The 13,630-nt window shown below is 31.4% G+C and overlaps 1 protein-coding gene across 1 annotated transcript; it reads right to left on the bottom strand.

The window, feature by feature from the left end:
* Nucleotides 1-3,453: 3,453 nt before the first annotated feature.
* On the bottom strand, nucleotides 3,454-8,853 carry LOC100781572 (dnaJ homolog subfamily B member 1). The gene is made up of 2 exons (XM_003527006.5): nucleotides 7,887-8,853; nucleotides 3,454-4,281 (listed from the first exon to the last, which is right to left on the bottom strand). The coding sequence occupies exons 1-2, from the start codon at nucleotides 8,495-8,497 to the stop codon at nucleotides 3,837-3,839; spliced, it is 1,056 nt and encodes a 351-aa protein (XP_003527054.1). The 5' UTR covers nucleotides 8,498-8,853; the 3' UTR covers nucleotides 3,454-3,836.
* Nucleotides 8,854-13,630: the final 4,777 nt, after the last annotated feature.

The raw sequence follows: 13,630 nt of genomic DNA, 5'->3' as shown, positions 1-13,630 counted from the left end.
GATTCTGAATATTATTGGGATTTTGTGGCCTGTGGTTCTGGCAGAGAATCAACCAAATCTGGTTAAATTTCTTGACACTGAGCAATGCCAATAAATTCTTCATTCTGGCTACCAAAAGGTTTGATGGCTAGTGACATGTTGCCAAGGATATCACACCTATAATCCAAAAGAAATAAAACAAAACACGACACCATGAATATTCCCTAAAATCAGGTTTCCCCTCTAGGACAGAAAAAAGAGAGTTAGACTACACTGGCCACACATTTTAGCAATATAAAATCATTTTTATCAAATAGTTAGATTATCAAAAATAAAATTACAATGGGAAGATAAAAGTACTTTTGTCAATAAATTTATTGAAAGTTACTTAAAATAGTTTAACCGCTAATAAAATCAAAATAAATTTAAAAGAAGCTTGTTCAATTTTATTTGTTTATTTTATTCAAAATTGTTTTGTTAGCATTTATTTGGAAGAGAATTGGACATAAACAATCATAAGCAATGGCCGAAGTCCATCAACCCTCAGCGACAAGACAAAGCCCAATTAGACATGATTCATAGCAACATAAACTAAACATGGGCCTATATAAAACTTTTTTTAAACCTTATTCTTTTTGCGGGTTATTACACACTCTTCATCTTTTTCGTTAGAATTGTTCCTCTCTTTGATTATCTTTATGAATTTCGATTCAATATGTTATTATAGTTTTTCTTGTTTGCTTAGTCTCTTTGTCTAATATTAGGGTTTTTTCAACCTCCAAACTAAAACACAATATGTTTTTGCTCTTTTTTGTGATTTATGGATATCTTATTACGTTGTTTAATCATTATTCTGGAAAGTAGAATTCTGAGACACAAAATCTAAAGCAGAATTCTACAAAGTAGTTTTTGAAAATTTATTTTTATTTCAAAAATAATTTTTCAAAGGCTATTTTACATTACAAAAATTAATTTTTAGGACTAAAAAATTAAAGCAAAATTTCAAAATTATTTTCCAGAATAATGATTAAACAACGTAATAAGATATTTTGGGTATAGAGAGTATTAATGATAGTAAAAATTTTATATTAAAATAAAAGAAGAATGGATATACATTTTAAAAGTAAAAGCAAAGTGCAAATTAACCTCTAACCTACCAAGTAGTGATGATTCACAATGAAAGTAAATTACAAAATGTAGTAAGCTTTACTTATAGGGTTAACTGTCAAATTTGAATCTTAAAACTGTTACTTAGACAAGGCCTTAATCACTACCGCATGCCCAAAATTGCATGAATTCTTGCTTGGAGCAAAAAAGAAGAAATAAAATTCTCACCCAATGTGTTGTATATTTTTACTACATAAACTAGTTTTTTTTTAAAATAAAAAATCATAAACCTACATACTTAGAGATGACACAGTGAACCCAAATTCTATGAATATCTTTAAAAGTATCTGCAAATGAGGAGAATAATTACATGTTTATTAAAGATGAAGGTAGGTATTTACTTGTAATTTTTTGCAGGAATGGGTATTATTGTACCCACCCATCTGATCCTGCACATGTATATATCATATATATTAAATATTAATGTATTGATATATGTTATTTAACATATATATTTTTTTTTATAAAAAACATGTTTTCCTAATTTTATGTCTAATAATAACAGTCTAACATAGAATAGTTGAATTTTTAATTCAACATATCTTATATATATTAAATTTGTTTTATATTTTATTTAAGAATATTGAACTATTGTTTATTTTTTTATGTATAAATTTATGAATTTGTTTACAAGTTGTTTTAAGATTGATATTACATTGTGAATGATATTGTGTTGTTTGATACTTTAGTTAATAGGGTAGATTTGCGCCCATTTAATGACTTATCTTTGTAATGGATGATTATATTTGTAATATTTATTTATAACTTATGTTTCGACAAATCAATATTATGTTTGCTTGTTTTTAATACTAGCTTAATTTGGTTCTATATATAAGAAATAAAATATAATATTTTTTTGGTCCTAATTATAATAAACATAAGACTATTTTATTGCAAAAATTTCTTTTTATCCCTAACTAATTATGAGATCTATCAATGATATACACTTATTTTTCCATGAAAATGAGTGCACTTTTAGCTATCAACAAAATATTGTATACTCGTTGATTAAAAAAATTATCTTGAAAAAGTAATCACCTCTTAATCATTTAATGTCAGGAATAATCTTGAAATAAAATTAAAATTTATGATAAAATCACTTATATTAATCTTGATGATATATATATATATATAGGTTCAAAATTAGTATTATGCATGAATGGTTTTAATGTTATGTTTGAATTATTTTAGAGTAAATTTTTAATTTACTTGTAGTAACTTTTCTAATTAATATATGTTTTATTAACATTATATAAGTATGAGTTGCGGGTGGAAGTAAGGTATGAATATATATGTATCTAGTAGGTATATATGAAAATGAGAATTAAAATGATATGAATATTATTTTAAAATTCCAATATGAAAACATATTATGATCTTACCTAAATCTTATCCATTTTCATCCCTAGCCGCTCGTAATATCCCGCACAGAAAACTTAACTACTCCTTTGTATTTTTCAAGAATATCACAAGTAATTTTAAAATGCTACATCAGTTAGATAAATGCATTTTAAATTCATTAACTTCGGTAGTATTTTTCTTACTGTCAGTTTATAGATGGTTCACGATATATATATATATATATATATATATATATATATATATATATATCCATTTAAAGTGAGAAAAGTGCATTCATACAGTTCATTTAAATTAATTTCAAACGTTTAGACGCTAATAAAAGTTCAGCTTCATTGAACAATGTATTTTATCGCTCTATATAACTCTAATTTTTGCAACATATAAACCTAAGCATGGGTATGAATGACATTTGAGCATTAAACACCAACGAGCGAGGTACTATTAAGTCCAATGACGACACTCCGAAGTTTTCCAATATGAATATGAAATATCTGAATTTTCATAATATATTAGAGAAAACTATGCCTATACAAATGCAAAAAATTGTACTGCAAAATCTTTCAATTTCATCATTTTTTTACTCTTTTAAACCTTTTAAATCATTTTTCTATCTCAAATTAGTGCTGAACCTCTGATTATGAGTAAAACCAATAACAATTTAAAGATTAAAGAAACAAATTAAGGAATTAAATTCGAACAAAAATTATTGTAGAATCAAAGTCACACATCAATCATATTTGATAAAGCAAAATACACTTCGTGCCTATCATTCGCCGACGAAGCACAATTTACAACTTCTAGTATCTGATTTGGAAAGAAATTTAAATACACTTTGGTAAAATTAAGAGTTTCAGGTGACGAAAAAATCATACATAAAGGGTTCCTACATATTCAAGGGATGTAATGTATCTTGAGTCGTACTTCAAATTTTAGAAGAACAGCATATAAATAAAGGAACCTCCAATAAAAAAACAATCAATATATACAATTTTCATGGTATGAGCATGACTCGTTGTGAACCTATCTCAAAACTAGTAATCTTCACGACTTTAACCAAAAGATAAAACAAGTTGATGCAAAATGATGGAAACTCAGCTGAATTACCTATCTATCTGTTTCACTAAGATTGACGCTTTCCAAACAGTCGTTTATGTTTCCTACCCTGCAAAAAAGTCCAAATGCTAAATTATGGGCACATCGTATGTTAGCTCTTTATACTCAGTTTCACCCGTGGAGTATTCCTGTTATTCACATATGCATCAACAGTATGCACATGATATATTTACAACGTGCATTCACTAGTGATACCAAATAGCAAACTTAAACATTCATGAGATTCCACCTAAAACTCTCCTCAGATCAGACTTCTGCTCTGGAGTTAGCCTTGAAGGATACTTGACGTCAAGCTTAACTCTCAAATTCCCCTTCATCCCAGGCTCTTTTGATATAGGCATTCCTTCATTAGGGACAACAACCTCAGCACCAGGTTTGACAATATCTGTCAATGGGATCATGAGACTCCTTCCGTCCAAGGTGGTGAGATCCAACGTTTTACCAGTAAGGGCCTCAAGAAGGGTTATCTCTTGGTTGATCACCAAATCATTACCATCCCTTCTATAAAGAGCATGCGGCTTCTCATCTATCACAAAAATGAGATCTGCTGGGATGACACCAGGCTCACGGTTACCTTTCTCTGGGAAGGTAATTTTTGTTCCTTTCTTCCAGCCAGGTTTTATCTCGATAGTCAAAATCTCCTCCACATCCCCACATTTGCTGAAATGGAATTGCATGTGTCAAATATTGTCAAAAAACACAAATATCCACTTCTCAGATGTAAAAGAACCAAAGCAGAATTTTTCCTAAAAAGATATTTATGGTGTAAGTACCAAACAAGGCAAATCTTTCCCCGTTTCTTGGAAGTAATAGGGTAATAGATTAATTGTCAGATTACAATTTTCAAAATACTCTCTATATGGGTCTGTCTATATAGATCCCATTCATGAATTAATGAAAATGTGCAAAAGCTCTATTTGCCTCTGCAATTCTATGAGTCTCTTCCTTTTTGTGTATGGCATCACCACTACCTTTGACAGCATCCACTAATTCGGAACTGATTTGAACAAAAAAACAATAGTAAATGGAAATAGAACAAAGTGTAAAGTCTAAACCACAGTTATTAGAATCATATCATTCAGCTAGCTATTGACTTGTATCATAAGACAAATCTCAAATAACTTTGAATCGTACGATACATGAAGGAATCGGTGCAATTTCATATCATCGATAAGATTCGATGATCATTATTTTTTCATTTTATGACTTTTCTTTCACTAATTCAATAGTTAAAAGAAAAGGAATTGAAGGAGCATTTTTTTTACATATCCTATTTGCTTATTATACTACTTTGTTTACCACTCATTCAGCACATGCGCTCTACTTGGTCGTTTCATTTCTTCGATTCCATTCTTCCAAAATAGAGACAAAGGCAAACGACCTTAATCTTACTTACTTTACTTGACAAAGGCAAGTTCTAGAAGTCATTAAGCATCCTAGAGTTGGTGTATGGTATCAAAAGGAATGTTCCATACATATAAGTTCTGAAGGAAAGAATTACGTAAAATATTTAATTTACAACACAAGTAGGCCATCAAAATTTAAACATTCTGAAATTGAACATTATTTCAACTGTGCTTACTTATGCCATCAAAATTCAAACATTCTAAAATTAGTTCTCTATGATAAACATAAGAGACCAAAAATCATAATTGATAGAAAATTTAAAATTAGCCACACTAAATTATGTTTAGAGTTAATCTTCAAATCATATGAATGATGTATATAAACCGTTAGATTCCACACCTTTATGAATTATCTTACACAAGGATAGGCAAAAGCAAGGGCGGTGAAAATGGAAGGTGATGAAATTGTTTTTGAAATCTTAGTGTGGAAGCGTAAAACTTATTATATATATAAGTGATCACAAAGGCAACAAATTAGGTCCAATTACTCATTTGATCTCCATAATTACAAAAGCTTTTCATTTTAGTCTCTATACTTAAAAATATCTCATTTTAGTCTCTACACATACCATTTTTAATCCCTTTTACCCCTCGTCATAGGGACTAAAAGGGATTTAAATGATATTTGTAGGGATTAAAAGTGATACGTGTAGGTACTAAATAAAATACTTTTAGTATCCAGTGTTATTAAAAAGCGGCCATGGCGGAATGGAGTCGCAGAATTTTGGAAAAATGCCACCAAATAACGGTGGCATTGCAGGTTGCTTATGGCGGTGCTATGACAGCCGCCATAGTCATGGCGGTCATGGCGGAATAACGGATTTTTTATTTTAAAAAACGTTCGCGACAGGGGTTGGGCTGACCCGAGCCAACCATACCTGAGTTTCTCCTCTTCAGCGGTGCGACCAGCAGCAGTCTCCAGCGCAACGAACGGCGGCGCGGGCGCCGGCGACACACACAACAATTGCAGACGACGTTCTCGAGCGCGACGACAAGAGACCAGCAGACGACGCACACAAGAAACCGACGACCGACGCACGCGACCGCCGCATGACGCACGACGCACGTCGACGGCAATGCTCTGGTGCACAACGACGACGGCAAACTGGCCTCTTAAACAAAGAAGGAAGAAAGTCTAGACATTTGAGAATTGTCTGTTTTTTTTCCTGGACTGAGGGCTTTTTCTTTTTTCTGTTTGACACCCATTTTTGATGAGGGTAGCTTTTTTTTTCCTTTTTCTATTTGACACCTTTTTTTATTTTTGACACCCATTTTTTGTTTTTATTTTTTTATTTGAATGCAATCCATTGTTTTTTTTAAATTTTTTATTTATATTTATATGTATATTTTTATTATTTTTTTGTCCGCCATAACATCAGTCATTTTCCACTACGTCATCCGTCATATTTTTATGGCGGGTTTTTGACTTTCCGTCATGAACCGCCATCCGCCATTAACATTGTTAGTATCGGGATTAAAAGAGACAGTTTTTCTAACTATAGGAACTAGATGAGTAATTAATCCAACAGTTTTTTTTTTTTGATCAGCATAATCCAACAGTTTATAATCAAGACAACTGCAAAGTAATAACATGTATTTGTCTCAATCAATACACTTGCCAAATACTACGGCAGTTCTGACTCCTGATAGCAGATAGTCTTAATATAATTAAGAACTATGTTAACTAGGTCCAGCTGAAGCAAGTGCAAACTGTGCAATGTGCATGGCAGTCATTAGCTGCCTCTTACTGACAAACAAAAAATGCATATCTTACAGCATTGGCATTACCTTTCACAATAATTTATTGTGTCCATAAGGTCAAAAGCATAACAAAGTTTCTGGGAAGCGTTATACTTAATACTTATGAACAATATCCTTCTATTTGTAGACTAGAAACATTTAAGAGGCGGTCAGAAATTATTTTCCATTGTTAAAAAAGTGGCCCAAGAAAAATTTCTACTAACTAGGAAAATTTGCTCTTCCAAAATGGACAATGTATGGATTCACAATGGCAGATTTGCTCTTCCAAGATTGACAATGCATGGATTCACTATGGAATTCAAAATACTCTGTCATATCTTTCCACTAAAATATAGATGATAAATGACCCAACTACCAAGCATAGACAAGCAATCTACATAAGGGGAAAAAGTGAATACCGCCAAAAACAACAGAGGAAAAAGGAAAGAAAAAACCACGAAGTCATATTACCTAGCCAGTCAAAGATTTAGACTTCCAGAACAATCAAACATAAAGCTGTTCAGTCAAAGGTTAAGGGAATCAAAGTTTAGTAGGTAAACACTAACCTAAAGGCTAATGACTTCGATATCACAAAGAGAATTTGAAATTTGCAACTAGAACTCTAGAACATTCAGCTAAGGGAATCCTTCATTGTAAACGCGTGCGTACACACACAATTGATCTAGTAGGTGGGGAATTTGCATTTAAAAAGTAACCCTTTTCAATTTCCATGTACTTTATTTTCACCCTCAGTTGAAAATTAGTTTCAACTAAACACACCTTTAGACCAACTAAACACACCAACCATTTAACACACACAATAGGTCATTAACCGAAGAATAATTCACAAAACAAACACATTACGTCAAGTTAGGTTAAGAATTAGAATCTCTTTTACCCAAAACCATTGTAGAAGTTCCTTGAAATCTTCATCTTCTTCAATTTCAATGTACTTTATTTTCACCCTCAGTTGAAAATCAGTTTCAACCAAACACAAGACTAATTAACCAACCATTTGACGCACACAATAGCTTATTAAGTGAAGGATAACCCACAAAACAATTCAAAACAAGCACATTAAATCAAATTAGGTTAAGATAAGGGTTAGAATCTCTTTACCCAAAAGCGTCGTAGACGTTCCTGGAAATCTTCATCTTCTTCTTGACTCCTTTGTAGAGGTCCTCCAAGCTGCACGGGAGCGCGTTCTCCACCGCGGCGGCCTTCCGTCCTGCAGCGGCGGAGGCGCTGAACGCGGCGCCTCCGCCGTTGGAGGTCCGGAAGAAGGCGTCCGGGCCGCCGCCTCGGCGGGACGAGGCACCGGCGCCGATGTCGTCCGGGCCGAAAAACTCGGCGTAGATGTCGTCGGCGTCGCGCGGGTTGAATCGGAACGACGAGGCCGAGGCCGGGGGAGGGTTGTTGTTCTGGCGGTGGTGGTGGTGGTGGTGGTGGAAGGCGCGCGAGGACGACGAGGACGAGGACTGCGGGGGTGGGGGAAACTGCCCCGATTTCAACGCCTCCTCGCCGTAGAGATCGTAGATCTGACGCTTCTGCGGGTCGCTGAGAACGTCGTAGGCTTCGGAGATTCGTTTGAATTTGGCCTCGGCTTCGGTCTTGTTGACGGGGTTCTTGTCAGGGTGCCATATACGCGCGAGTCTCTTGTAGGCTTTCTTCAAATCGTCGTCGCTGGCGTTGCGATTCACTTTGAGTATGTTGTAGTAGTCCATGCCCATGACTTCCGGTGCGGCGTTGGAAATGGAATTGACGGTTAGGATTTGGAGGGCTGAAGGAAGATTGGAGGAGGAAAATAAATAATTATGAAATCAGAATCAGAAATCGTAATCATATGCGGGTCCCTCTGCCATTATGAGCTAGCCGGGTTAGTTTCTGTTTTTGGGCTATTCCAATTTTTTATTTTTTAAATTTCGACGTGCAGCGCAAACAAGGCCAACTGGGGTGCGATGCATCTATCATCTATCTATCTATCTGCGTTTCAACTTTCAAGACCGTTCACAAATCACAACACAGTCTATAATACATTCTTTATTAGTATTTTTATTATTTCCTCTATTTCAGTTTATATGACCTTTTACCCATTTAGTAAAAACAAAATCATTTCAAATTAATTGTCGTTTTATAAGACTAATAAAGTAGTATAATATTAAATCTCTTAAAAAATATAATATTGAATATTTTTTCATCAAATACTCTTAGTAATATTCTTTTTTCCATTCTTGTAACTAGGGCCAAGACAAGGCACTTCTTGGTTTATTTACAAATTTTTTACTAAAAGGAGTTCTTTTTCAAACATATTTTGAAGGGGTCTTTTATCTTAGTAGTTTCACTATTAAGATTGACAAAACATGCATATCGTCAACTCCAATTGCAAAACATCTTGCGACATCACTGTTCATGCACAGAAAAAGCAAAAAACATTCACGGGCATGTGGGTTTCGCCACCACCATTGGCGAAACCCACTTTGCATGCAAGCATTGTTCATCCCATCCATCACATGGTCATGCATGCATCCATCCCCCATAGGTTCCACCAGTAGAATTGCCGAAATATGCATGATTGATTTTTTATTTTAATGGAAAAAAATTAGACGGAAAAAATTAAATACAATTGTAAGATTGTAGTTAAATTAGGGATGATTGATTTTAATGGAAAAAAATTAGGCATGATTGATTTTAACAGAAAAAAAAATTAAATGGAAAAAATTAAATACGATTGCAATTGATTGTAGTTAAATTAGGGATGATTGATTTTAACGAAAAAAAATTAGGCATGTTGATTTTAACGGAAAAAAATTAGATAGAAAAAAATTAAATATGATTGTAATTGATTTTAACTACAATCAATTACAATCGTATTTAATTTTTCCTGTCTAATTTTTTTCCGTTAAAATCAATCATCCCTAATTTAACTACAATCAATTACAATCATATTTAATTTCTTCCGTTAAAATCAATCATGTCTAATTTTTTTCCATTAAAATCAATCATCCCTAATTTAACTATAATAAATTACAATCATATTTAATTTTTTCGTCTATTTCATCTAATTTTTTCCATTAAAATAAAAAATCAACCATGCCTATTTCGCCAGTTGGTGTGTGGGATAAATGGTGCGTGAGATAAATGGTGCATGCACAGTGGGTTTCGCCAATGGTGGTGACGAAATCCACATGCGCGTGAATGCTTGGCGATATGCATGTTTCGCCAACTTAATAGCGAAACCCCAAAAATAAAAGACCCACCCCGGACTATGTTTGAAAAGAGACCCCTTTTGATAAAAAAGTTTGAAAATAAAACCCATTAACGTCATTTTGCAGCACTTCATGCTATGACCGAAAATACTATTAAAGACATATATAGTAGACTGTGTCCATTAAAAAAAAATTATATATGGAGTTATTTTTTTTTATAATAGTTATAGATTAATTGGAGAGATAAAGACTATATTGAAAAGTTGTATAATATTTTTGATTTAAATATGTTTTTGGTATTTGTAAGTTAATATTTTTTTTTTATTTTTAGGACATGTAAGTTTATTTTTCACATTTTAGTTCATGTAAGATGCATATTTTTAATTTTGGTTCTTATAATTTTTTTTATTATTAGTCCCTATAAATTTATGTTTTTTTAATTTTGATTAGTGTAAGCATGAACTTAAAATTAAAAGGACTATAAAAGAAAAAAAAATAAAATTTTAAATGGACTAAAATTGAACAAATAAAAACTTATATAGACTAAAAAATGAACAAAAAAACTTACAAGAACTAAAATTGAAAAAATAAAAACTGACTAAAATTAAAAAAAATAAAGTTATAGGAAAAAAAATTAACTTTCAGGAACCAAAAAGTAATTTTTTTTATGAAATCTAAAATAATAATTTATTTTATAATATTTGTATCAAAACTTTAAAATTCTTATAAAATAGAATGGAGGGAGTAAAATTTATTAAAAATTATGAATTATGAGACTCGTTAAATAATAAATGAAATTTATAAAATTTTATGATTTTTAACGTATTTTAGTTAATAAAAATATGTTTTTTTTCGAGGAGTAAAAAAATATGTTTAAAGAATGTATTAAACAATATATTTATCTTCTTCTAAAAAAACCACGTTCCTCTAAAAAAAAAGACAATGTATTTATAATCTTTCTCTCTTGTTTTTGTGCTTTTGGTTGATTGTGTCGGTAGTGTTGTACAAAAAAATTTAAATATATAAAATCAATCCAATCTGATTCACTTTAAATCCATTTAAATGATCTGATTTCATATTCAAATTCATTTTTTTGGATTTTAAATTCAATCCAATTAATTGGATATGAATTGAATATTTGTTTGGATTTTTAAATCTAATACAATTTGTTGGACGATGATAGTTAGGTCTTTTTGGCTAACTTTGGTAGAAGTAATTTTTTTAGTCGATATTGTTTAGAGTTATTTTGGGCAACGTCAACTGATGATGTTTTTAAGCTGTTATCAATTGAGACTAATTTTTGGTTGACATTGGTAACGGTTTTTTCAGCCAACGTTGATTGGGACTATTTTTTGCCCGATGTCATCTAACGTTTTTTTGGTCGATGCCATACGAGACTATTTTTTTCCCGACATTGACTGTGATTTTTTTGGCCAACATTACCCGAAAAACGTCATCGACCGACATCAACAAAAAAATTTAGCTGATGTCGACCAAAATATTCCCTCAATTGACGTTGATAGAAAAAATCCTAGTTGATGTCAATAAAAAATATCCCTAGCCAACCCGGCTAAAAGAAATAGTCATGGTCGATGTTGGCTAACAAACCTAGCTAACGCCAACAAAAAAATAGTTTCAACCAGCTTCAGCAAAAAAACCTAGCCAATGTTGATAAAAAATATAGTTTTGACTTATGTTAGCAAAAAAATATCAACGACCAACATCAACAAAAAGAAACCTTACTGATGTTTGTCACAAAAACCCTAACCAACATTGGCCAAAAACTAATCACGGTCGATGCTGATCGAAAATCCCTTAGTCGAGGTCGGCAAAAAAATATCATCAACCGATATTGACTAAAAACCTTAGTCGATCTCAACCAAAAAATAACCCTACCTAAGATCGACCAAAAACACCTTGACCAACGTCGACTGAAATTGCACTAATCGACATCAGTTGAAAAATAGTCCTAATTGATGTCGGTCTAAAAATGTTTGAGCTAATGTCAGCCAAAATTGCTTTGGTTAAGGTAGGCCGAAAATACCCTTACCAATATCGATAATAAAAGTCTTAGCTAAGATTAGTTTAAAATAATTCTTAAATGAACTGGTGCTAAGTTTTCACTTTTTAGCATTTAATTACTAAAATTTGTAATAAAAAAAACTTTATAGCATTTAAGTGGATATGACCAAATCCATATCCACTTAAATGAATTGGATCTTGAATCCAAATTGTTTTTTTTAAAAAATATAGTTATAGATTTAAGATCTAATCCATTTAAGTAGATATGAATTGAATATAGATTGGATTCTTAAAAATCAAATCCTTGTCACCCCTAGTGTCGGGTCAGAGGCCTGTGGGACTTTCGTAGAAGGGAAGAATGTGCTTTGGAAGGAAATCGATTTTAATGAACAAAAAAATTCAACTAAAACTTCTTAGTTTTAACCAATTTCATGGGAGAATTTTCTCATGTTTTTTGTAAGTTTTATGTATGAACTATATTGGATTCTTTAAATCAAATGGTTGAGCATAAATAGTTAATAGATCAAAGTTAAGGTTGCATTATTTAAAAAGTTTTTTCAGTTAATAAAAAAAACTAGAAGTTGGGTGAAATGTCTTGTTGAACATAACCTATGTTTGACAAGGTATATTCCAGTTAACTTTAACTTTTTTTACTAGTTAGAAAATTTGTTTGACTCCTTGGTAAACAAATTTTTTAGTAATTTCTAGCATTTTTAAAAATGTTATTTGAAGTAACATTTTTTAAAATGTAAGATTCTAGTTTTATATATTTTCTTCAACTTTTATCTTCAATATATTTATTCATTTTCCTTGTTACTTATTTAAAATAAATCGTGATTATGTTATTTTTCTATCATTTTACACTTTTTAGTAACTTTAACAATTAATTTTACTAAACAGTTATAATTTAATAAATTAGTTTTTCAGCTTCTAGTTAGCATTCCAGCTTTCAGCTAACTTTTTTTAGCTAGTTTTGTCTAACAGAGTCATAGCTAAAGAGAATCATGTTGGGCAAAATTAGCTGAAAAACTAACGGGTAGTTGAAAGCTTTTAAGTTAACTTATACATCATAAGAGTTTTGTATAACTAGTCGTTGAAGTAACGGGAAAATATAAAATGACACTTAAAAAGGATAATAAAAAAATTGAATAAATATTTTAAGGGTAAAAATAAAAATAAAATATAAAAGCTAGAAGTTGACGTTTCAAACAACTCTACTTGAAGTAGTAGCATTTCAAAAAATGTTAGAAGCAACTAAAAAACAACTACAAACTAGTTACAAAAGTTTGTTTACTAAACAGTAAAATAAGTTTTTTTGCTAATAAAAAAACTAGAAGATAACTTAAATGAGTTGCTAAACATAGTGATAATATGTGATGAAAAATGTAGAGAGAAAAAGAGAAAATTTGAGGTGAAAGTGAATTGTAAGAGAATGAGATATAGAAATATTGTTATCCTACTTTATTAGAGTTTAAGATGTGATATGAAATTCCTTTAAAAAATGTGATATGAAAAATTATTTATATTTAAATTTAGTTTTTTTAAAGCTATTTAACGTGACTATATCTCAAATATGATTGTATTTTCCTAGAAAAGATATAGGTTATGTTTGGCAAAATCAACTTGAAAGTCAGT

This window comes from Glycine max, chromosome 6 (assembly GCF_000004515.6).
Source record: "Glycine max cultivar Williams 82 chromosome 6, Glycine_max_v4.0, whole genome shotgun sequence".
Taxonomy (NCBI): Eukaryota; Viridiplantae; Streptophyta; class Magnoliopsida; order Fabales; family Fabaceae; genus Glycine; species Glycine max.
The sequence above is the reverse complement of the archived record's forward strand: the minus strand, read 5'-3'. Positions and strand labels throughout refer to the sequence as shown.